The sequence below is a fragment of the Megascapheus bottae genome, chromosome 10 (assembly GCF_031878675.1).
Source record: "Megascapheus bottae isolate mThoBot1 chromosome 10, mThoBot2.hap1, whole genome shotgun sequence".
NCBI classification, from domain to species: Eukaryota; Metazoa; Chordata; class Mammalia; order Rodentia; family Geomyidae; genus Megascapheus; species Megascapheus bottae.
Genome location: NC_143518.1, coordinates 39,472,793 through 39,498,909, shown reverse-complemented (window position 1 = coordinate 39,498,909; position 26,117 = coordinate 39,472,793). Strand labels below are relative to the sequence as shown.

At 41.6% G+C, this 26,117-nt stretch overlaps 1 protein-coding gene across 1 annotated transcript in view; it reads right to left on the bottom strand.

The window, feature by feature from the left end:
- The window catches only part of Nup210l (nucleoporin 210 like), a 73,772-nt gene that overhangs the window by 28,129 nt on the left and 19,526 nt on the right, over positions 1-26,117 (bottom strand). The window contains exons 9-23 of the mRNA XM_090340938.1: positions 25,627-25,733; positions 23,001-23,141; positions 19,405-19,542; positions 18,024-18,179; positions 16,854-17,052; positions 15,321-15,466; positions 11,814-12,035; positions 10,231-10,404; positions 8,734-8,926; positions 7,334-7,422; positions 5,597-5,701; positions 4,848-4,949; positions 4,241-4,369; positions 3,295-3,422; positions 1,004-1,136 (exon numbers count right to left, since the gene is read on the bottom strand). Of these exons, the coding sequence (XP_090197064.1) occupies positions 1,004-1,136; positions 3,295-3,422; positions 4,241-4,369; positions 4,848-4,949; positions 5,597-5,701; positions 7,334-7,422; positions 8,734-8,926; positions 10,231-10,404; positions 11,814-12,035; positions 15,321-15,466; positions 16,854-17,052; positions 18,024-18,179; positions 19,405-19,542; positions 23,001-23,141; positions 25,627-25,733 (2,162 nt within the window). The remainder of the gene's footprint in view (positions 1-1,003; positions 1,137-3,294; positions 3,423-4,240; positions 4,370-4,847; positions 4,950-5,596; positions 5,702-7,333; positions 7,423-8,733; positions 8,927-10,230; positions 10,405-11,813; positions 12,036-15,320; positions 15,467-16,853; positions 17,053-18,023; positions 18,180-19,404; positions 19,543-23,000; positions 23,142-25,626; positions 25,734-26,117) is intronic.

The window sequence follows — 26,117 nt, the reverse complement described above, 5'->3', positions numbered from 1 at the left end:
CACAGTGTTACTTGTGGCTTTTTCTGAGTGGTATGGACTTTTCTGCCCAGGCTGGCCTCAAACTGTGATCCTTCTGAGTAGATAGGATTATAGGTGTGAGCCACTGGTGCCTGGATCACTTCTGGCTTTTTTTTTTTGTTAGTCCTGCGGCTTGAACTCAGGGCCTGAGCACTGTCGTTGGGCTTTCTCAAGGCTAGTAGTCTGCCACGTGAGCCAGAGCACCACTTGTGGCTTTTTCTATGTATGTGGTACCAAGGAATCAAACTCAGGTCTTTGAGAATGCTAGGCAAGCACACTACCACTAGGCCAAACTCCCCCCTCCCCGTTTTTTTAATGTTAGTACTGGGGCTTGAACTCAGGGCCTAGGCATTGTCCCTGAGCCTTTTATGCTCAATGCTAGCACTTGAGCCACAACACCACTTCTGGCTTTTTCTGTTTCTGTGGTACTGAGGAAATGAACCCAGTGCTTCATGATTGCTAGGCAAGTACTAGATCACTAAGCCAAATTCCTTGCAATCATGGTACTTGAACTGTGGGCCTGGGCGCTGTTCCTGAGCAATTTAGCTCAAGGCTAGCACTCTACCACTGGAGCCATAGCACCACTTCTAGCTTTTTCTATGTATGTGGTACTGAGGAATTGAATCCAGGTCTTTATGCGTATTAGGCAAGCACTAAACCACTAGGCCAAACTCCCAGACAGTCAAATGATTTTTTTTTTTTTTTGTGGGTCATGGGGCTTGAACTCAATCTGGGCACTGTCTTTGAGCCAAGCCCCACTTCCTGTTTTCTAGAGGTTAATTGGAGATAAGAGTCTTACGTCCTTTTGTGCCTGGGCTGGCTTTGAACCTTGATCCTCAGATCTCAGCCTCCTGAGGAGCTAGGATTATAGGCATGAGCCACCTGGCCTGGCTTCAAATGATTTGATTTATGCAAAGTAAATAACAAAGGATAAGCAATGCTAAACAATATAAAGAACAAATTTTGGGTGAGATCATTTTCTTACTTCAATTTGCCGGGGGGCTGATGTGAATTTCCTTCCCATCTTGTCTCTGGCAATTGCAACAAGTGTGGTTTGTCCAACAGTGATGGCTCGAATAATATAATTTTCAGAGTATTCATCTTGCTCCTCCATTAGTCTGCAAAGACCCATGTGTCTCATGTGAGAAAGACTTGACTTTGAGAATGGCCAGGGGTGCATCTTTTTAAGATGCCTGGCATTTTCTGCTCACTTTGACCCTGGCTAGAAGGAACTGCCAGAAATAAATTTCTAGAACCAAGATAAATTTCATGGTTATGGCAGGAAGATCATAATGGGCAAAAAACTTGTTCTGAGAAATGAAACAAGGGCAATATAAATCACAGATTGGTAAAACTGCAAATACCAAATTGTTCTGGAATTCTTTTTTTTTTTTTTTTGCCAGTCCTGGGCTTGAGCTCAGGGCCTGAGCACTGTCCTTGGACTTTCTCAAGGCTAGAGCTCTACCACTTGAGCCTCAGCACCACTTCTGGCTTTTTTTCTATATGTGGTACCGAGGAATCGAACCCGGGTCTTCATGCATGCTAGGCAAGCACTTTAACCACTAGGCCAAACTCCCGGCCCCTCTGGAATTCTTTATTTCTACTTTCATCGAGGAAAAAACAAATAGCTCTGTTTCTCAATAGATTTTTTTTTTTTTTTTGGCCAGTCCTGGGGCTTGAACTAAGTGCTATCCCTGAGCTTCTTTTGTTCAAGGCTAGCAGTGTACCACTTGGGCAGTACCACTTCTAGCTTTTTCTGTTTATGTAGTACTGAGGAGTCAAATCCAGGGCTTCATGCATACTAAGCAAGAACTCTACCACTGAGCCACATTTCCAGACTCTCAATACATTTTTGAAGGTCCTCCAGAATCAAGCACTTACAAGAACTACTAAGAAGTTTCAGAAAATACAGTAATGACAAGGCTTTATTTCAAGACTTTCAATGGGAATTTTTTTGTTTTGAGACAGCTACTTGATATGTGACTCATGTTGAACTGGAACTCATGACCCACCTGCTTCATCTTCCTGGATGCTGGAATTACAGGACCATAATGCCACACTTAGCTTGAATGGGTGCTGTTGCTTTTTTTTTTTGGCCAGTCCTGAGGCTTGAACTCAGGGCCTGGGCACTGTCCTTGGACTTTCTCAAGGCTAGAGCTCTACCACTTGAGGTACAGCACCATTTCTGGCTTTTTTCTATGCATGTGGTACCGAGGAATCAAACCTGGGTCTTCCTGCATGCTAGGCAAGCACTCTACCACTAGGCCAAACTCACGGCCCCAGAATGGGTGTTTTTTACAGAGCTAAATATGGGAAGAAAATATGATATGAAAGGAATTAAAAGCAAGGATGGTAGAAAATCTGAAACTAGGTGCCAATGACACATACCCAGAACCCTAATTACTCAGAAGGCTGAGATTTAAGAAGAAAATCCACGGGCCGGGAGTTTGGCCTAGTGGTTAAAGTGCTTGCCTAGCATGCATGAAGACCTGGGTTCAATTCCTCGATACCACATACATAGAAAAAAGCCGGAAGTGGTGCTGAAGCTCAAGTGGTAGAGCTCTAGCCTTGAGAAAACCCAAGGACAGTGCTCAGGCCCTGAGCTCAAGCCCAGGACTGGCAAAAAAAAAAAAAAAAAGAAAAGAAGAAAATCCATGAGACTCTTATTTTCAATAAATCACCCAAAAGCGAGAAGTGGAATTGTGTTCTAGTGGTTAAGTGCTGCTAGCTTTGAGCAAAAGAGCTCAGAGGCTGGGGCAGGGAGCATAGCCTAGTGACAGTACTTGCCTAGCATGTACTGGGTTTGAGTCCACATTCTCAGAAAAAGCCAGAAGTAGAGCTATGAAGAGAACTAGCATAGAGAAAAAAAAATGTCCAAGGACAGTACCCAGGTCCTGAATTCAAGCCCCAGGACTGGTCCAAAAAAAAAAAAAAAGACAAAAGAGAAAAAGAAAAGAAAGAAACAAATGTTTCTTTTTTTTCTTCCAGTCCTAGGGCTTGAACTCAGGGACTGGGCACACTGTCCTTGAGCTTTCTCAAGGCTAGCACTCTACCACTTGAGCCACAGTTACCACTTACAGCTTTTTCTGTGTATGTGGTACCGACGAATCAAATCCAGGGCTTTGTGCATACTAGGTAAATACTCTACTAGACCACACTCCTGCCCCCCTCACCCCCAAATCTTTAATAACCTAAAGGGAAACTGACTGAGGCACTAGGAGGAAAATTCTCATGCTATTAAGCATAAAAACCAAGGAGTATGAAAATGGTACTCACGTCAGAGTGACAATAGCAGAGGCCAACTGCAGTCTGAGTTCCATGTTTCTGAAGTATTTATTTTGGAATGGGCGTTTGGAAGAGCCAAGAACCCTCACAGTCACTAACACAGTTTTGCCTATCTCAACCTAGTGTTTGAAAAAAAATAAAAAGAAATAGATTGTAGTTAGAGGACTCTCATTTTTCAAGGACAGTCTTTTTGAGGGCAGCAAACTTTTATGTTCATGCCAAATGTCCTTGATTAGTCTTTGAAAAATAAGCTTATCCATGTATACTAATTTTGTGTATATATGTATATGTGTAGGTCATGGGAAATATTTGTATTTATTTGGTAAAGGTTATAGTATACACAGTATTTTATGTTTACTTGTTGTTTTTTCTTCCAGTCTTGGGGCTTGCATTCAGAGCCTGAGCACTGTCCATGGGCTCTACCACTTGAGCCACAGCACCACTTCTGGCTTTTTTTTTTCTGTATGTGGTACTGAAGAATAGAATCTGTGTCTTTGTGCATAGCTAGGCAAGCACTCTACAACTAGACCACACTCCCAGCTCCAACATAGTATTTTAGCAGACATTATATTGAGATTCTAGCTAGGCCCCGGTGGCTCATACCTGTAACCCTAGCTACTCAGGAGGCTGAGATCTGAGGATCACAGTTCAAAGCCAGCCCAGGCAAGAAAGCCAGGGGGATTCTAATCTCCAATTAAAAGTGTTACTGTGGATCAAGTGTTAGAGTGCTAGGCTTGAGCTGAAGAGCTCAGGGACAGTGCCAAGTCCAGGGTTAAAGCCCCACATTGGAAAAAAAAAAAAAGATTCTATCTGGGGCTGGGATATGACTTGAGTGGTAGAATATTTACTGAGCATGGGTAAGGCCTTGGGGTTGAATCATCAAAGATAGATAGATACATATAGAGGGAGTTGTATGATGGGGACTAACATTTCTCACCTTATCAATCAGATCAAGCTCCAGCTCTTGTATGTCTGAGACTCTGAGATGGGCTGTAGCTGGACCTAAGAAAGCCAAGCACAGATCATAGACTTCCAAGGTGAGGAATCCAGGATGTACTGGAACTAACTATAAGGAAGAAGATGGGTAAAAATTAACAAACATACTGTAGTCAAAATCATACCAAGTATTTCAATCCCAAATAGGAAATAAACCTTAGCTTCCTTTGAGATAAGAATTCTCAAAGGTCAAGTTACATACTGCAGGCACAGCAGTTTGTCTCCTTAAAATGTTTCAGTTTATGGCAAAATATTTACCTTAATGAATATTAACTGATCAAGAGAGGCTAAGTTAACTGAATTTAAGTGGAATCTAATATATATAACCAGCTTTATTATTTACAGGGGAAAATGGTAGAACACTAGCCTTGAGGAAGCTCAAGGATGGTGCCCCGAGTTCAAGGCCTAGGACTGGCAAAAAAATTTTTTAAAGAAAAATAAATTAAAAAATAATAAAAACACAATGGATTTTTTTCAGTCTTTCTTTTACAATGATCTTTTATCTGAAACCATCAATTAATTAATCTGGAAATATTTCTACAGCTCACCTGGACAGAACTTTCTGCTTCCATGTAAATGATGGAGACAATATCCTGCTCACTGCTGTTGACTAAAAAATAACCAGATCCTTCCACAAGGCTAAATGTTTCCTAGGGAAAAAATTAGACATACATTACTTATTTCCTTCCATTTATAAATAAATAAAGAAAATAGCTTTGGGGCCAGAAGTTTGGCCTAATGGGAGTGTTTGCCTAGCATGCATACACAAAAAAAGTAGGAAATGGGACCGGGAGTTTGGCCTAGTGGTAGAGTGCCTGCCTAGCATGCACGAAGACCCAGGTTCAATTACTCGGTACCACATACATAGAAAAAGCCAGAAGTGGTGTGGTGGCTCAGGGTAGAACACTAGCCTTGAGGAAAGCCCAAGGACAGTGCTCAGGCCCTGAGCTCAAGCCCAGGACTGGCAAAAAAAAAAAAAGTAGGAAATGGTGCTGTGGCTCAAGTGGTAGAATGCTAGCCTTGAGAAAGCCCAAGAACAGTGCTTAGGCTCTGAGTTCAAGCCCCAGGATTGACGAAAAAGAAAAGAAAACAGCTTCTACCAAAGAGGAATAAAAATAGAAATTAAATAATTAAAGTGATTAAAAAAATAAGGATACTGAAGCTATTTACATATATATATATATCAGTGACTTTCAACATATTAACATATACGAAAGCTTTCTAATTGCTGTGCTATTGATTTTAATAACCTCTCCTCCAATATGATTCTGCTTAGCCAAACCCATAAAGTTTCTACCTTCACATCTGGGTGGTTGTAAATGGTGGCATTCTCCGGCAATACCGCTACATCATCCACCAAGAGCAGCTCCACAGTTGCAGATCTGGGCAACTTGCAAATTTCCTAGCAAAGTAACAATCACCACAAAGGTGAATATGAACTTCTAATTCCTCAGATCAGAAAGAGAACGTTCTTGAATTCATTTAAGTGCTAAAGGCTCATGCCTATAATCCTAGCTACTCTGGAGGCTGACATCTGAGCATCCAGTTTGGAAGCCAGCCTAGGCAGGAAAGTTTGTGAAACTCTTATTTCCAAGTAACCACCAAAAAGCTGAAAGTAGAGCTGTGACTCAAGTGGTAGAGTGACAAGATTGAGCAAAAGAGCTCAGGGACAGCACTAAGACCGAATTCAAGCCCCATCACCACACACAAAAAAATAAGATAGCAGGTTTCACTTCTATTAAACAGGCTTAAATATCACACACACATATATTTCTTTATTAGACAGGGTTTGCTGAGAAGCCTAAATTAATTCTGAAGTTTGATCAACTTCAGTAAAAAGTTATTTTTAAGCAGGCCCCGCCACAAGGTCATTCTGAACTAGTTCTAAACCAGCAGAGATAGCAGCTTCAAAGGTGTTTGCCCAGGGCAGCATGACCCACTGACCCACAGGTGATGCTTGCCCAGGGCAGAGGGTCCCACAGATGGTGTTTTCCCAGGGTAGGATGACCCACAGGTGACGTTTGCCCAGGGCAGGATGACCCACGGGTGACGTTTGCCTAGGGCAAGATGTCTCTAACCAATCAGTTTGAAGTACCCAGCCCCTTTGAGTTCTTCCCCACTTTATGATACGTCAATTATGTTTTAGAGTTGTTCTGTGACGCTATGATGTATGCAAAGCCCTTGCCTTCCCCAAAGAAGTGTATAAAAAGTGCTGTAACTCTGGGCTTGGGGCTCTCAGCATCACAGGTTGCAGCCATGTAAGCGGGAGCCCAGGCTCAAGCTTGCAATAAAGACTCCTTTCCTTTTCTATTGGTTCTGGTCTCTGGTGGTCTTTTGGGTAAAGATTCTGAACTCAAGCATTACATGGTATGTAGCTCAGGATGGGATCACAGGCATGTACAACTATCCAAGTCTAATTTAAGGTTTCTTTCTTATCCTTTCTGCTGGCACCAGGGTTTGAACTCCGGGCCTTGAGCTTGTTCAGCTTGATTGCTTTGCTGTAATTCTATCACTTGAGTTATTCCTCCAGCTGAGTTTTTTGCTGCTTGAAAATGGAGCCTTCTAGGGCCTGGAGTTTAGCCTAGTGGTAGAGTGCTTGCCTAGCATGCTCGAGGACCCAGGTTCAATTCCTTGGTACCACATACATAGAAAAAAGCCAGAAGTGATGCTGAGGCTGAAGTGGTAGGGCTCTAGCTTTGAGAAAGTCCAAGAACTCAGGCCCTGAGCTCAAGCCCAGGACTGGCAAAAAAAAAAAAAAAAAAAAGAAAATGGAGCCTTCTAGACTGGTCTGCCCAGGCCAACCTCTTGAATAGCTATAGGGTTAGACAGAGTCACCAGCACCTGGTTTAATTTATGTTTCCTATATTCTCCATTCATTACTAATTAGGTATGGTGGCACATACCTGTAATCCTTAGTAATCTGGAAGCTAAAGCAAGAGGATTCAGAGTTAAAGGTCAGGCTGAGCTACACAGCAAGATCCTGTTTCAATCTCAACTCCTCTGCCTCAAAAAAAATGTAATAATCTCCACTCACCTTTGGGCTTTTAGTCTCTGAATAACCCACAAAATTGACTCCAATGAGTACAGTCCCTTTAATCTGATGCACTTTAAGGATCTGATGACCTGGAAACATGCAGAAAGATCTTATGTGAGAAACAAGACCAGGAGGGCCAGGAGCATGGCCTAGTGGTAGAGTGCTTGCCTAGTATGCATGAAGACCTGGGTTCAATTCCTCGGTACCACATGCATAGAGAAACAATACCAGAGCTGGGAGTGTAACCTAGTATTAGAATTCTCACCTAGCATGGAAATCCTGGGTTCAATTCTTTGGTATCACATATACAAAAAAGGCAAGTGGCACTGTGGCTCAAGTGGCAGAGTGCTAGCCTTGAGCAAAAAGTGTCCAAGGACAGTTCTCAGGCCCTGAGTTCAAGCCCCAGGATTGGAAAAAAAAAAAAAAGTTAAAAGGGTCATTATTCTTCCCCCACTCCCCCAGTCCCCCCCCCCCCCGGGCCTGGGTGTTGTCCCTGAGCTCCTCAGCTCAAAGCTACCACCCTTACCCCTTTAGCCACAGTGACACTTCCTGTTTTCCTGTTTTAGTGGTCAACTGGAGTCTCAAGCTGGCTTTGAACTGTGATCCTCAGATCTCAGCTTCCTGAGTAACTAGGGTTACAAGCATGAGCCACTTCCAGGGCCCAGCTTACTCTTAATTGAGTTTTTTTTTTTTTTTTTTTTTTTTTTTTGCTAGTCCCAGGGCTTGAACTCAGGGCCTGGGCACAGTCCTTGGGCTTTTTCAAGGCTAGTACTCTACCACTTGAGCTGCAGCACCACATTTGGTTTTTTTCTATGTATGTGGTACTGAGGAATCAAATAGGGATTTGTGCATGCCAGGCAAGCACTCTGCCACTAGACTAAATTCCCAGCCTCTAGTTTTAGAGTTTTTGATTTTCTTTTGTTGTGCTGGATATGGAACCCAGGTGTGTGTGTGTGTGTGTGTGTGTGTGTGTGTGTACAGACAGCAAGAAAGAGTGGGAGAGAGGAGAGAGGGATGGGAGGGAGAGGGGGGAGAGAAGAGAGAGAGGGAAAAGGGGAGAAAGGAGAGAGAGAGAGAATAATATGTACGACAGTCCTAGGTCTTAAACTCAGGCCAGGCCCTGTCCCTGAGGATTTTTTTTCTTTTTCTTTTTTTTTTTTTTGTCAGTCCTGGGGCTTGAACTCAGGGCCTGGGCTCTGTTCCTGAACTTAAGCCACAGTACCACTTCCAGGTTTTTCTGTTTATGTGGTACTGAGCACTTCTCATGTCAAAGCATCCTAGCTGTATGACAGCTCCTAGAGGAACTGTGTTTTCCTGGCCCACTCCGGACCCAAGAAAATCCTTAATGGGAACCACTTAGCACGTATTCCATGTGAAAGGATTTATACATTTCTATATACCATGTAACTGGGTCTGTCCGCTGCCATCATCTTTGGCTACCATCTCCATTGACTTATAATCTTCAAAATAGGCTAGAGTCTCATTGGAAGATTTCCATTCTAGTATCAGTGAACTGAAATTATCAAACTTTCTCCTATGTTGGTCAAACACTGCTAGTTCCAAGACTGTGTCCCTCAGGCTAGATACAGGAATCTGTATTAAAATAAAAATAATGAAAAGAAAAAAATTAAATCTAATACACTGAGAGATGGTAAGATATCCTTGAAGATTAAGAATCATGTTTCAGTGCCAGAGTTTGGCCTAGTGGGAGAGTGCTTGCCTAGAATGCACAAAGACCTGGGTTTGATTCCTTGGTACCACATACACAGAAAAAGCCAGAAGTGGTGCTGTGGCTCAAGTGGTAGAGCTCTAGCCTTGAGAAAACCCAAGGACAGTGATCAGGCCTTGAATTCAGTTCACAGGACTGGCAAAAAAAAAAAAAAAAGAATCATGTTTCATCTTTCTAGTTTGACAAACTTCAAATATATACCAAAAACAGAATAGGGCCGAGAGTATGACCTAGCTACCGCTGGCCTAGCAAGCACAAAGCCCTGGGTTCAATTCCTCAGTACCACATACACAGAAAAAGCCAGAAGTGGCACTGTGGTTCAAGTGATAGAATGCTAACCTTGAACAAAAAAGTGTTCAAGGACAGTTCCCAGGCCAAATTCAAGCCCCAGGACCAGCAAAAAATACACAAAAATGAGTAAGTTGGGCACTGGTGGCTCACACCTGTAATCCTACTCAGGAGGCTAAATTCGGAGGATAGTGCTTCAAATCCAGCCTGAGTAGAAAAGTCCCTGTGAGATTCTTATCTCCAATTAAGTACTCAAAAACTGGAAGTGGTGCCAGGAGCAGTAGCTCATGCCTGTAATTCTAGCTACTCAGGAGGCTGAGATCTGAGGATCACAGTTCCAAGCCAGCCCCAACACTTAAGACTGTGAGACTCTTATCTCCAATTAAGCACTAGAAAATGGGAAGTGGTCTGTGGCTGAAGGAGTAGGGTGGTAGCCTTGAGCTGAAGAGCTCAGGGATAACACCCAGGCCCAGAGTTTAAGCCCCATGACTCACAAACAAAACAAAAAGTGGAGCTGTAGCTCAAAGTGGTCATGTGCTAGCCCTGAGAACAAAGATGGTCAGGGTCAGTGTCCAGGACCTGAGTTCAAGCCCCAAAGCCAGAAAAAAAAAATGGAAAAAAAAGAAAACTATTTGGAAATTATTTAGGAAACTCTAAATGTCTATTTTCATAACCAGAAGCTATCTGTATGTCTAAGTAGGGTAACAAAATCAAGTATAGCCAGTTTTAACTCTTTTTCTCTCTTTTCAAAGACCATCAGAGAAAAAGTAAGAAATAATGTCATTCTTTTAACTTTAATAGAAAAGTAGTATATCAGACCTTTTGTATCTAAGTATGTAAGACAAAAATGCCTTACTTTGAAAACATCCTCCATACTTACCAGTTGTTTGTTGTGCTGTGGCAGAGGGCATGGCTGGGCACCAACTGGCACCTTATATACTGGTGTCACTGACATGCTGGCAGGGTGGGCACATATGAAACGCACCTGCACAACCTCTATAGCTGGACTGGGGTTTAGAACACCTGGGTGATTTCCAATTCGGAATGTGAGGACCTTTAAGAAAATATCAGAGCAAGAAATAATTATGAGCCAGGCACGGTGGCTCATGCCTGTAATCCTAGCTGCTTGGGAGGCTAAGATCTAAGGATGGAGGTTAAAAGCCAGCCCAGGCCACTAAAGAACCAAGAGACTCTTTTTTTTTTTTTTGCCAGTCCTGGGCTTGAGCTCAGGGCCTGAGCACTGTCCTTGGACTTTCTCAAGGCTAGAGCTCTACCACTTGAGCCTCAGCACCACTTCTGGCTTTTTTCTATGTATGTGGTACCGAGGAATCGAACCCGGGTCTTCATGCATGCTAGGCAAGCACTTTAATCACTAGGCCAAACTCCCAGCCCAAGAACCAAGAGACTCTTATCTTCAATTAATCACTAGAAAACGGGGAAGTGGGGCTGTAGTGGTATCCTTGAGCTGAAGAGCTCAGGGACAGTCCGGGGCCCAGAGTTCAAGCCCCATGGTCCACTTAAGAAAAAAAGAAAAGATGGGCTGGGAGTTTGGCCTAGTGGTTAAAGTGCTTGCCTAGCATGCATGAAGACCAGGGTTCGATTCCTCGGTACCACATACATAGAAAAAAGCCGGAAGTGGTGCTGAGGCTCAAGTGGTAGAGCTCTAGCCTTGAGAAAGTCCAAGGACAGTGCTCAGGCCCTGAGCTCAAGCACAGGACTGGCAAAAAAAAAAAAGAAAAGATACAGGGCGAGAAGTTTGGCCTAGTGGTAGAGTGCTTGCCTAGCATGCACAAAGACCCGGGTTCAATTCCTCAGTACCACATACATAGAAAAAGGCCGGAAATGGTGCTGAAGCTCAAGTGGTAGAGCCTTGAGAAAGTCCAAAGACAGGGCTCAGGCCCTAAGCTCAAGCCCAGGACTGGCAAAAAAAAAAAAAGAAAAAAATACATCATATGCATGTGGGGAAATAGCACAATGAAATCTATCTGTACAACGAAGGATGTAATTCAAATATATACATAAATTAGGAAAACTCAAATGCAAAAACCATCTTGAATTATTTAGTAAACTACTAAATGAACTTACTTAAACTGCTGGGTATATGCAACATACAGTAAGAATAAAAAACAGTGCTCTAGCAGTAGCTTTGAGCCCCACGACCCACAAAAACAAAAGTCCTCTAATCAATAATTAGAAATTTTCCCTCTATAACTGATTATGGTAAAGTATTCCTGTAATTCCATCTCTGAGGAAGCACAGGTAAAGGGATCAAGATTCGAAGCCAGCCTAGACTATGTGACAGTATTCTGCCTCAAAAAACAAACAACAACAAACTATGGTTTTCTTTCTAATTAATACTAAATCTATTGGAATCTGAAAATGAATGGCTAAAAGTCAAAAGGAGTTAGAATATTGCAGTGTAAGTGCTAATATTATAGCAATGTTAGAAACTGACTTCTTCACCTGTTCCCCTAAATTCAGGCACAGGACTCGGTAGATATACTGGTTCTGTTTTCTCTTAGCTGGAAGCCGGACTTCTGTTATTTCAATCTTCTCTGTCTCTTCTACACTTAGTTCCAGGAAAAATCGAGAGGGCTCCAAGATCCACGGACGAGGGCCCCCTTCAAATACCATTTCCTTCACAGATTTCCATGTCACCAGGGCCACTTCCACAGGGTTTAAGGCCTTAAAAGAAATTAATCCTTGGTTGGTTAAGAAAATAAATATCTAAAAAATTTTGTTAACTTTTATTATTTATTTGCTTATTAATTTTTGCTAGTACCGGAGTTTAAGCTTACTTTCATACCAGCTTGGCTTTCTTGCTTGGCTGGTGCTCTACTGCTTGAGCTATCCTTTCAACCTGACTTTTTGATTGTTAATTGAAGATGGAGTTTCACAGACTTTACTGCCTCCGCTGGCATTAAATTGAAATCCTTCGGTTCTTACCCTCCTGAATAGCTAGGTTACAGGTTTGAGACACCAGATTCTGGTTATTATTTTGCTTTTTAAGAGTCTTGCTGTTTCCCAGGCTGATCTTGAACTGCTAGGCTTAAGAGATCTCCTGGGACTATAAGCACACAATGCCTGGCTCAACAGTGTGTGTGTGTATGTATGGAGCTTGAGCTCAGGACCTTGAGCTCTGGCACTGAAGCTGGTGTTTTATCATTTGGTTGGTTCAACTATTGTTGGGAGCCAGAGTGGAATCAAACTGTAACTTTTGCCTGGGTTGGCCAAGAACTTAATCCTCTCTCTGCCTCCTGATTAGAGGTATGTACAAACATTTCCAACTCTTATACCTACTTAAAAAAAAAAGAAATTTTTTTTTTTTGGTGCAGGGAACATAGCCTAATAGTAGAGGTGCTCACCTAGCATGCACAAAACCCTGGGTTCGATTCCTCAGAACCACATACACAGAAAAGCTGGAAGTGGCACTATGGCTCAAGTGGCAGAGCACTATTCTTGTGCAAAAAAGTACCCAAGAGTAATGCCCAGGCCCTGAGTTCAAGCCCCAGGACTGGAGATATATATATATATGCCAGGGTGTATTGGCTCATGCCTGCAATCCTAGCTACTCAGGAGGCTGAGATCCGAGGATCAAAGTTCAAAGTCAGCCTGGGCACAAAAGAACCTGAGACTCAGCTTGGCTCAAGAGTAGGGTGGTAGCCTTGAGCTGAAGAGCTCAGGGACAGCACCCAGGCTGAGTTCAAGTCCCATGACCCACAAAAAAAAAAAAATCAATCAATCAATCTATCAATCTATCTATCTATCTAGATATATATTTTTTCTAATGAGATTTAGTACAATGTTTTGTACACAAAAGGTATTGTAAATATCTGCATAATCTTTTTTTTTGGCTCCTACCCCTGGAGCCATATCTCCACTTTCTGCATAATCATTTTAGGTCAATATTTTATATAGGGCTAGAGGTATAACCCAGTGGTAGAGCACAAAGGCTGGTTTGCAGTCCAGCACAAAAAAACTAAATTAAAAAAAACTAAAACAAGTTATGTTTTACTTACTTTTTCCTAAAAAATTTTTTTTTTTTTTTTGCCAGTCCTGGGTTTGAGCTCAGGGCCTGAGCACTGTCCTTGGACTTTCTCAAGGCTAGAGCTCTACCACTTGAGCCTCAGCACCACTTCCGGCTTTTTTCTATGTATGTGGTACCGAGGAATCGAACCCGGGTCTTCATGCATGCTAGGCAAGCACTTTAACCACTAGGCCAAACTCCCGGCCCCAAAAAACTACTTTTTTATAGTCAAAAGTTTTATTATTGCTGAGTCTTGTATTCCTAGCTATTCAGAAGCTGAGATCTGAGGATTGTGGTTCAATAGCAGTCTGGGTGGGAAAGTCTGGGAGACCCTTATCTCCATGAAAACTACCAGTAAATAAATAAAAGTAAACAAATAAACAGCTAGAAAAGAAGCTATGGCTCAAGTGATAGGGTATTAGCCTTGAGCAAAAGAAGCCTGGTTCAAGCCTCAGTGCTGGCAAAACAAAACAAAACAATTATTTACCTTGGACAGGTACTAATGGCTCCTGACTGTAATCCTGTTTACTCAGGAATCTAAGACCTGATGATCAAGGTTCCAGGGTAACCCAGGCATATAAATCTGAGAGATTTTATCTCCAAGTAACTAGCAAAAAGCCATGAGTTGGACTGTGGCTCAAGAGCTAGAGTGTTAGCTTTGAGCAAAGAGCTCCAGGCTCTGAATTCAAGCCCCAGTATAAAAAAATAAGTCACTTACCTTGATTTTTCCTAAGAATTATCTTAACACCAAGATCTCTCTCCCCAGCCCTCCTCCAGTAATGGGGGCTGGAACTCAGGTCTTAGGCACTATCCTTGAGCTTTCTCAAACTTAGTGTTCCATCACTTGAGCCACAGCACCACTTTGGCTTTTTCTGTATATGTGAGACCAAGGAATCAAGCCTAGAGCTTTGTGCATGCTAGGCAAGCACTCTACTACTAGGCCACTCTCCTGGCCCTGACAGCAAGATCTTATTGGTATTAATGACTTAAGATCTCAGAATTGCTCATGTTTGTTCATGTCTGGTATTCTACCCACATGCCACTGTGCTCAGCTTTTTCTTGGTTGAGGTGGGGGGTATCTCAAACTTTATTTCTCCCAAACCTGTCCAATTGCTAGGACTATAGATGTAAGCTACTACACCCAGCTTCTACTTTTGAGTCACTTGTCATTATAACTTATTGGGCCAAACTTTCAGGCTAAAAATGTGTAAGTATACAGGATAAAAATGATTTAACTTTTTCATAGGATATCAAATTATTTTGCAGGGCATTACAAAAGGGACAATGATAATACTTTGCAACTTAATATTTATAAAAATATTTGTACATGTAAAAATTTTAAAAACCATCTTATGATTAATATATTAAATAGACTTTCCTATGCATATTTTATATATCAATAAAAAAGAATATCTAAAATTTGCTGATAGAAGTTAAAGGTATTTTTGAGTATCAGTATACAGGAATCCTGAGGGAGCAAACTCCCTGAGACTCAATTTTGATAAGAGAGGTTGGTGGAATGAGCAGGACTCAGGTGGTAGACCATTTCCCTAACTATATGAGGCTGGGGTTGGAGCCTTGGCTTAGATGATAGACCACTAGCCAATGAACGAGCAAAAGCATCAGGTACTGATTTAGAATCTCAAGCCTGGCCCTGAAAAACAGGAGTGGAGGGAGAGAGGAAGAGAGGGAGAGGGAGAGACAGAGACAGAGAGGCAGAGACAGAGAAGGAGGGAGGGAGGAAAGGAGAAAGAGGAGAGAAAGAGAGAGAAAGAAAAGAAAAGGTAAGGCAATAAACGGCATTTATTACTGAGGCTGAGTTCATTTCTAGTACCACCAAAAATAAAAGCAACAATATCATTAATTCAGAATACCACAGATGGCTAGGAAGCCGCTAAATACAACCATGAAAAGAAAGGCCACTATTTTATGAAATATCTCACCTTTAGGGGTTCATAGGCAGCCACTGTGGCACTGCTTTCCAAATACTCTTCATTTTCAGTGATACTGACTGTCACCAGAGTATGGCCTAAAGATTTAGCTGCTATGTGTATACTGGAACAGTGCCTTGGTCCAGGTCTTTGAATACCTTTGAATAAAAAACCCCAAACACACCATGATTTCAGCAGGGTAATAAGAGGTCAGTTGTCAAGGAAATCAAGCTACAGAAATAAAAGTTTGATATATTAAAAATCACAATGAGTCAGGTGCCAGTGGTTCACATCTGTAACTCTAGCTACTCAGCAGGTTGAAATTTAAAGAATCATGGGTCAAAACTAGCAAAGCAAAAAAGTCCATGAGACTATCTTCAAATTGATTAGCAAAAAGCAGAGGTGGAGGTATGGTTCAAGTGGCAGAACACTAGCTGAGTAAGTCTGAAGCTCTGAATTCAAGCCTCTGTACTGTCAAAATAAACAAAACCAACAACCAAAAAATCGTAATATAATCCCTAGGCTCAGCTGGGCACTGGTGACGGACTCTCTCCTATAATCCTAGAGATTCACAAGGCTGAGATATGATGATTTAGTTAGAAGCCAATCCAGGCAGAAAAGTCCCTAAGACTGTTCTCTAATTAGACATCAAAAAGCTAAAAGCGAAGTTGTGACTCAAGTAGTAGAGCACCAGCATTAAGCAAAAAAGCTCTGAGCCAGTGACCACACTCTGAGTTCAAGCCTCAGACTCGGCTGGTACACACACAGACACAGACACAGACACAGACACAGACACAGACACATAGACACACAGACACACAGACACACAGACACACACACACACCCTAATCAGATTGATGTCATGTAGTCTTTTTTTTTAGGATAAGGATATAACTCTAGCATGATCAAGGGCTAGGTCTGATCCTTAGTACTGAAAACAAAAAAAAAAACAAAACTGGCTAGGCACTAGTGGCTTAGCTAGCTACTCAGGAGACTGAGATCTGAGGATTGCAGTTGGAAGCCAGCCTGGGTAGGAAGGCCTGTGAGATTCTTTTTTTTTTTTTTTTAGGTCTATGAGAGTCTTATCTCCATTTAATCACCAGAAAAATGGAAGTGGCACTGTGGCTCAAAGTTGTAGGACACTAGCCTTGAGCTAAAGAGCTCAGGGACAGCACCTACATCAAGTTAAGCCCCATGACTGACAAAGAAAAGAAAGAAAGAAAGGGAGAAAGAAAGAAAGAAAGAAAGAAAGAAAGAAAGAAAGAAAGAAAGAAAGAAGAAAAAGTCTGGTATGGTAATAGTGTCCACTGAAGCAGAATGACTATAAGCTCTAGTCCAGCATGAGCTACATAGTGAAACCCTGTAGAAAGAAAGAAAGAAAGAAAGAAAGAAAGAAAGAAAGAAAGAAAGAAAGAAAGAAAAGAAAGAAAGAAAGAAAACTGGAATGATATGAACTTAAAGTACAGTAATTTCTAAATTAATGATTGGTCTAGACTGATGATTGGTCTCTTAATTCAAGTTCAAATAAAAAGTATCTAGTCTTACCTTCTTTGAAAAGAGTAAAAACTCCTTGCTTATCTGAGTTCATATCCAAGGATAAATGAGAGCAGTCTGTGAATGCAATGGTCTCTTTGGTTTCCTTATTTATATGATACATTGCAATAGGGATTTCTATAATCTGACCAATTTCCACATCAGCATGATATGGTAACAGTTCAATTTTGTTCAGTTTTAGAACATATACCTAAAGAAAAACAATTCAGCTTGTAGAAAAACCTTAGAAATAATTCTCTAAAATGTTAAATACAAGCAGGGTGCAGTGGGTCACCTCTGTAATCTTAGTTATTCGGGAGGCTGAGATCTGAGAATCGTGGTCCAAAGCAGCATGGACACTAAAGCCCTCGAGACTTGTATCTCCAATTAACCACTAGAAAACTCAAAGTGGCTCTAGGGGTAGGGCGGTAGCCTTGAGCTGAAGAGCTTAGGGACTGAGCCCAGGCCCACACACACAAAAACGTTAAACACAGGGGTCAGGAGTTTGACCTAGTGGAACAGTGCTTGCCTAGCATGCATGAAGACCCAGGTTCAATCCCTCAGTACCACATACATAGAAAAGCTGGAAGTGGTGCTGTAGCTCAAGTGGCAGAGCGCTAGCCTGAGGAAAAAGCCCAGGGACAGGGCTCAAGCCTTGAGGCTCAAGCCCTAGGACTGGCAAAAAAAAAATAGGTAACACAGGTAGGTGCTGGTGGCTCACATCTGTAATCCTAGTTACTCCTCAGGAAACTAAGTTCTGAGGATCCTGATTTGAAGCCAGCCTGGTAGGATTGTTTATTGAGATTCTTTTTTTTTCTTTAGCAGTCCTGGGGCTTGAACTCAGGGCACAGGCATTGTCTTTGAGCCCCAGCACCACTTCCAGCTTTTCCTGTGTGTTACCAAGGAATTGAAACCGGGTCTTCATTCATGCTAGGCAAGCACTCTGCCACTAGGTCAAACTCCCAGTCCCATTTCTGGCTTTTTTCTATGTATGTGGTACTGAGGAATTGAACCTGGGTCTTCGTGCATGTTAGGTAAGCCCTCTGCCACTAGGCCAAACTCCCAGCCCATAAGTAATGTTTTTAAGTTGCTAAGCTGCACTTGAAGTATTTTTAAACATGCTACTATGCCTAAGTTCAGACAAGAATGTTTAGAGGTAGTAGGGTTTCATTGAAACCTTACCTTAATTTCCCCATATCGAAATGGATTTTGTACATCTCTGGCCAAAATAGTACTATTTCCCCTGACTTGACCTGCAGTCACAACTCCTTTAGTGGTTACCATGGCTACTGTTTCATTAGAAGACGTCCAAGTGAAGTTGCCACTACCACCTTCTACCTGTAAAAAAGCACAACATTATATTTACTATAGGAAGAAAAACAGAATTTAACTGAAAATGTGAAGTTTTACTGGTGAAATAAAGCTATATCATAAATTATGTTTACATGTTAGGAAACTGGAGCTATTGTAAAATAACTAAATGAACAAGAATAACAGCTGAGGAAAGATAACATCAGAAAAGGAGCTGGGGCGGTGGCTCAGGCCTGTAATCCTAGCTACTCAAGAGGCTGAGATCTGAGGATCAAGGTTCAAAGCCAGCCCAGGCACAAAAGGACCTGACAGTCATCTTCAATTAACCTCTAGAAAATGGGAAGTGGGGCTTGGTAGGTGGTAGCCTTGAGCTGAAGAGCTCAGGGACAATGCACTGGCCCAGGGAAAGGGTGGTAGCCTTGAGCTGAAAAGGTCATCAACAGCACCCAGGCCAAGTTAAAATCCCATGACCCACAAAAAGAAAGGAAGGAAGGAAGGAAGGAAGGAAGGAAGGAAGGAAGGAAGGAAGGAAGGAAGGAAGGAAGAAAGGAGTCAATACAAGATGCAAGGGAATCCCACAAGACCACATACAACTCCTAGGGAAAGGCTATATGCCAGAGATGTAGAAAGTATACCAAGTCTTGTGAGATGATAGTATTCAAGGACAAGATTTACTTAGTGGTCACCAAAAAAAGTGACTGACCAAGCCAATTGCTGGTGGCTCATGCCTGTAATCCTAGCTACTCAGGAGGCTGAGATCTGAGGATCACAGTTCAAAGCCAGCCTGGGCACAAAAGTCCATGAGACGTATTTGCAATTAACCACCAGAAAACTGGAAGTGGCTCTATGGCTCAAGTGGTAGAACTCAGGCTCAGACTTCAAGCCTCATGGCTGAAAAAAAAAAAGTGTGTATATATATATTAACATATATATATATAGATATAGATATAGATTGCCTAGCATGCACGAAGCCCTCAGTTTGATTGCTCAGTACCATATTAGCAGAAAAAGCCAGAAATGGTGCCATGGCTCAAATGATAGAGTACTAGCCTTGAGAAAGCTCAAGGACAGTGCTCAGGCTCTGAGTTCAAGCCCCAGGACCAGCAAAACAACAAACAACAACAAAAAAAAGAAAAGAAAACTGACTGACTATATTGTCATTGGAGGGAAATAACATTTTTCATTAGTAAATTAACTTATCAGAGAAACTGACTTATGTCTTTATGAATTCTGATGTTACAGGACACCATACCTGTACTTTGTAACGATATAATACTTCTTGAGGATGATGAGGAAATGCCAGAAAGCAAGGCTTAAGCTTGATGGGAAAATAAATCTTCACTTCTTGTTGGTGTTTGATTAGAAATTTTATAGGCTGAATACTGCTATTCTACAGGAAAAAGAATAAAAGGACAAAACAGATTCTGTCAGTACTGTTTCCTTTTGTTATTTTATTGGTTTTATGAGACAGGATCTTGCTACGTAGCTCAGGTTGGTCACAAATTTTCCATCTTCCTGTCTCAGGCTTCCAACTGTAATGAGTACTTGAGATTTTGAAATTCCTGGATATGCATATTTATATCAGGTTGCTTAAACTTGTCCCTAGACCCATGATACTTGCTTGCTTTGTATTTTTACTTTTTTGATTATGGATCATTTTTATCGCTATGCCTGATTTTATTAATTTTTCCCATATCTACAGTCATACATCTTTCAAAGCATCTTTTTAGAGGTTCACATAACTACAAAACTTCTCCTTCTAGAATGCATGATTCACTGGTTTTAGTATGTTCAGAATTGTATAACCATTACTATAATCTAAGATTCTACTACTTTCATCAACCTAAAATGAATTTCCCTCTGAAAACAAACATTAGGAAACCAGAACTTAGAGGCAAAAAGAATAATGAATTTTTCAGGAATTGAAAGTTCAGTATGACTGAAGCATAAGAAAAGAGTGACAAGACCTGAGGCTGTAAAAGTTGTCAAGGGGCAATCATTAAATAGTATCACAGAATCAAATGTATACAACAGTATACCTTTAAGTACTTAAAATGGCTTATTAAGGTGGGCCTATACTAACAAGGAATGGTAAGAACCAAAGCAGATTGAGTACAGTCTAAATGATACAGCCTTTGTTACAAATGTGTTGTGTTTTTCTAGAAATCACAGGTCTTGTTTATTTGTGTTTTTAATTTAATTTTTTGTCCATTAAGGACTTTAATTCTGGGTCTGGAACTGTCCCTGTGTTCTTTTGATCAAGGCTAGTGCTCTAGCACTTTGAGTCACAATGCCACTTCTGGTTTTTGAGTGGTTAGCTGGAGATAAGAGTCTCATGGTTGGGCTGGGAGTTTGGCCTAGTGATAGAAGTGCCTTCCTAGCGTGCATGAAGACCCAGGTTTGATTCCTCAGTACCACATACGTAGAAAAAGCCAGAAGTGATGCTGTGGATCAAGCGGCAGAGCTCTAAGCTTGAGGAAAGTCCAAGGGCTTAGGCCCTGAATTCAAGCCCTAAGACTGGCAAAAAAAAAAAAAAAAAAAGAGTCTCATGGGGACTTTTCTACCTGAGCTGGCTTTGAACCATGAGCCTCAGATCTCAGCCTCCTGAGTAGCCAGGATTACAGGTGTGAGCCACCAACAATTGATTTACTTCTGATTTTTCTTGGTTAATTGGAGATGAGAGACTTGAAGACTTTCCTGCTTGGGCTAACTCATCCTCCTGGGAAGTTACAGGTGTAAGTCACCAGTGCCTAATGGGTTTTATTTTTAAATTTCTCAACTAAGAAAAAATCTTCAGTACCGCAGAAGAAAGGGAAAGGAAGGAAAGAAGGAAGAATTAAGGTTACATAGAATATTCTGAGCTTGTGATCTTAGTATAAAGGATCCATAGGAAGGGCTGGATATGTACCTCAGAGGAAGAGTGCTTGCCAGACTCTGACTTAAACCCCCAGCACTGAAAAAAAGAAAAGGGAAGGGGAGGGAAAAGAGTCTATGTTGAGACAGTAGGAATAAAGGGACTTATGAGATATTTAGAAAGATTGACAAAGCACTTAATAATATATTGAAGCTGAAAGAGAATGCAGAGAATTAAGGCTGCTTGGGATTTTGAATGAAAGGACCATTAGAGAAAAAGTTTGAGGAAAAGGAAGGATATTTGACAGGCTGTAAAAATTAGGATACACCTGGTGCCAGTGGCTCACACTTGTAATTCTCAGGAGACTGAGATCTGAGGATTTCAGATTTGAATTCAGTCTGGGCAGAAAAGTTCCCATGAGACTCTCATCTCCAATAAACCATTCAAAGACCAGAAGTGGCACTATGACTCAAGTGGTAGAGCACTAGCCTTGATAACAAAGAGGCTGAGAGATAGCACCCAGGCTCTGACTTCAAACCCCACAACAACAAGAGAATAAAAATCAGGATACTGGGCTTGGAGTGTGGCCTAGTGGTAGAGTACTTGCATAGCATGCACTAAGAACCAGGTTCATTCCTCTGTACCACATACATAGAAAAAAGCCAGAAGTGGTGCGTGGTTCAAGTGGTGGAGCGCTATCCTTGAGCAAGGACAGTGCTCAGGCCCTGGGTTCAAGGGCCAGGAATGGCAAAAAAAAAAATTAGAATAGCTGGCTGGGACTGTGGGTTAGTGGTAGAGTACTTGCCTAGTATGTATAAAGCCCTGAGTTCTATTCCTCAGTACCGCATAATAAAATAAAATGAAATAAAAAAACAGGATACTTTCTAATTTGGAGATATTAAAAATAGCACTTTGTGGTATTTTGCCATTTGAAAATTAACCAAAAGGAGAAAATACATACAAAGATACTCAGTTATGACACAATGTAAAGAAACAAATAGGAATTAAATCAGGTAGGGAGCACAAGTAGTGCAATACTTTAATCCTAGCATTAGGAAGGGCAAGGCAGAAGTATCTCTAGTACTAAGAAAAAAAAAACTGGCTCAAAAAACTGAAAACAGGCCTGGAGTTTGGCCTAGTGGTAGAGTGCTTGCCTAGCATGCACAAAGACCCAGGTTCGATGCCTTGGTACCACATACTTAGAAAAAAGCTGGAAGTGGTGCTGAGGCTCAAGTTGTAGGGCTCTAGCCTTGAGAAAGTCCAAGGACAGTGCTCAGGCCCTGAGCTCAAGCCCAGGACTGGCAGAAAAAAAAAAAACTGAAAACCAAACCAAACCAAAATGAAAACCTAACCAAATAAAGACCTGGAAATAAGTAAAAATTCAAAATGGAGGGCAGAGCTAAATACAGTATCATGACAATTATTTGGATTTTTAGAAATAGAAAGTACCCTTGTAGGATGTGGAGGCAATATGCCAACACCTGGAAGTCTGGGAGACCCGGTCTTAAATAATAATAACAACAGCAGCTTTTTTTTTTTTTGAAAGTGGTGGGACTTTAACTTAGGGCCTGGGTGCCATCCCTGAGCTCTTTTGCTTGAGGCTAGAACTCTACCACATTGACGGACAACTTCACTTCTAGCTTTCTAGTGGTTAACTGGAAATAAGAATCTTATGGAATTTCCTGCCCAGGCTGGCTTCAAATGCAGTCCTCAGATATCAGCTTCATGGGTAGCTAGGATTACAGGTGTGAGCCACATGGCATCTGGAACAATAATTCTAAAGGAACCCCAGATATGGACACAATGATCAAATACAGAAGTGTGTATTAACAGAGATTCAGATAGAAAGCTTATAGAAGTAGAAAATACTGTGTATATAGTTTACAAGTTATTAGTTGCTTTTGTGAAAGATAAAGATGGTATATTCCATATATCTACTTGTACAAGTCAGCCATACCTCTTCTGAATACAAAGACTATCATTTTACTTCCTACCTGCTGGACGATGGAAGTCAAAGATGCATTTATCACCACAACACCATCTCTCAGGGTTTTTACTACATGGTAAGATCCATTCACAGTAGTTACTTGCTCTTCAAAGTACTCCTTCAGAAAGTTGTACATAATCCTGAGATTCTGCAATCAGTTCAACAGGAACAAAAACCTCAAGGGATGTTCTTCCTTTATTCCAAAGCCTATATAAAACTGTGGCTATTGGCTTGCAGTGGCTCTCACCTGTAATCCTAGCTACTCAGGAGGATCTGAGGATCTTGATTCAAAACCAGCCCAGGCACTAAAGTCTAAGAGACTCTCATCTTCAATCAACCACTAGGAAACTGGAAGTGGTGCTGTGGCTCAAGGGGTAGGATAGTCTTGAGCTGAAGAGCTCAGAACAGATCTCAGGTCTGAGTTCAAGCCCCTCAACTGACAAAAACAAACAAACAAAAAACTGTAGCTATGCATTGATGGAATAAAGGAATAGGAATAAAACCTTTGGGTCTGAGCTGGGTGGCTCATTCCTATAATCCTTGCTACTCAGGAGACTGAGATCTGAGGACTGAAGTTCGAAACTGGTTAAGACTTCAATAAGGGCTAAGAGACTCCAATTAACTATCAAAAGAGCCAGAATTATAGCTGTGTCAAGTGGTAGAGTGCTAGCCTTCAGCATAAAGGGTTATGGGCAATGCCCAGGCCTTGTGTTCAAGTCTCAAGACTGGTACAAACAACAACAACATCAAAAAGAACAAAACCTTTGGTTTTCTTCATTGAAATTCTAAACTGAGAATTTTTTTTAAATTGTAAAATGGAACTACTGGCTGGCAAAGAGGTTCATAACTATATTCCTAGTCACTTGGGAGACAGATATCAGGAAGGTGAAAATTTGATGTCAGTCCAGACAAAAAGTCAGTGAGACTTAATCTTAATCAACAAGCCAGGTATGGTGACATTCACCTATAATCCCAGCTATGAAAGAAGCTACAGGTAGAAGGATCATAGTTTGAGGATGAGTAGAAATAGAAGAGGGCCAGGAGTGTGGCCTAGTGGTAGAGTGCTTGCCTAGCATGAACAAAGAAGCCCTGGGTTTGATTCCTTAGTACCACATACACAGAAAAAGCTGGTAGTCCCAGGACTGGCAAACAAAACAAAAAAGAAAAAGCTGATAGTGGTGTTCAAGTGGCAAAGCCTTAAACAAAAGTGTCCAGGCCCTGGCTTAAGCTCCAGGACAGAAAACAGAGAGAGAGAGAGGAGGGGGGAGAGGGAGGAAAGATCCTGTTTGAAAAAAAATAAAGGCAAACACAAACAAGGGCTAGAATATGTATAGCTTAAGTGGTAAAGTACTGGTTTTGTTTTGTTTTTGACAGTCCTGAGGCTTGAACTCAGGGCCTGAACACTGTCCTTGGGCAAGGCTAGAGCTCTACCACTTGAGCCACTACACCACTTCTGGCTTTTTCTATGTATGTGGTACCAAGGAATTGAACCCAGGTCTCCGTGCATGCTAGGCAAGCACTCTACCATTAGGCCAAACTCCTGGCTCCAGTACTTGTTTTTTTGTTTTGTTTTGGTTGGCCATGGGTGAGGCTTGACCTCTCTGGGCCTGGGTGCTGTCCCTGAGCTCTTCAGGTCAAGGCTACCACTTTGAGCCACACCACCACTTCCAGTTTCCTATTGGTTACTTGGAGATAAGACTCTCAAGGACTTTCATGCCTGGGCTGGTTTTGAACCATGATCCTCAGATCCTAGCCTCCTGAGGAGCTCAGATTACATAAGACACTGGTACCTAGCAAGAACTAGTTTTTGAAAGATCCATAAATATCAACATCAGGAATAGAGAAGGTCAAAACAGGTAAATTTTTGTGCAATTTGGGAATTCCATAAATTGATAGTTCTCAGGGGGAAAAAGGTAAATGTAACATCTCCCGTCTGTTATTTACACTATTCTCACAACACAAAACTGTGGTGGCCATCTTGGAAGTGAATCCACAGAGCAAGGACCCCTTCAAAGTGTTATCACTAAGACTCTCCTCCACGCCTTCCTATAATTCTTACCACATTATACTTTATTTCTGGTGGAGTATTCCCCAACAATAGAATCAGTTAATAACAGTTTAAAGCCGGCAACATTTACTTCCAAGGGTAAAACATGGGGTAAAGAAAGGAAGGGGTGGGCTGGGAGTTTGGCCTAGTGGTTAAAGTGCTTGCCTAGCATGCACAAAGACCAGGGTTCGATTCCTTGGTACCACATACATACAAAAAAGCCGGAAGTGGTGCTGAGGCTCAAGTGGTAGAGCTCTAGCCTTGAGAAAGTCCAAGGACAGTGCTCAGGCCCTGAGCTCAAGCCCAAGACTGGCAAAAAAAAAAAAAGAAAGAAAGAAAGGGGTTTCCAACTAGACAGATGGACCACTCCAGGGATATAACCACACAAAAAACTAAAGGAACATAAGAGAGAATCAAGGACTAGAGGCGTGGTTCAAGTGGTAAATCACCAGACATGAGGTTAGTAAAAGCAGAAGCCCAGAGTTCCAGCCACATACTGTGTTCACAAGTGTATGGATGTGTGCAAGAACACACATACACACCCCACAGCACATTCCCCCAAAACAAGACAGCAAGAAAGACTCACATCTGAAATATAGACCTTTGTGCTGCTTTTGTCAAACACTTCAATTGTGATGACATACACCTGTTCCACCTCTAGACTCCATCGATCTCCAGGGTAAATGGTGAAGCCTACATACATATCAAGATACACAAATATCAAAAGATATTAACGTATTTCTGTAATTAACTGATAGATGGAGATAGTTTCCAAAGCAGGTCTTTTAATCCCGATCTCAAATTGTAGTGTTCCAAAAAACTTGCTTGAAAGCCAGATGCAGGTGGTTCCTACCACGAAGCTACTCAGGAGGCTGAGATCTGAGGATCCCAGTTTGAAGCCAAACCTGGCATAAAAGTCTGTGAGACTCTCAGCTCCTATAAACTACTCAGAAAAATCTGGAGGTAGTAGTGTGGATTAAGTGGTAGAGCTTTGAACACAAAGAGGCTTGGCAACAGTGCTCAGACCCCGAGTTCAGGCCCCAAGATTGGCATAACTAACTAACTAACTAAACAAAT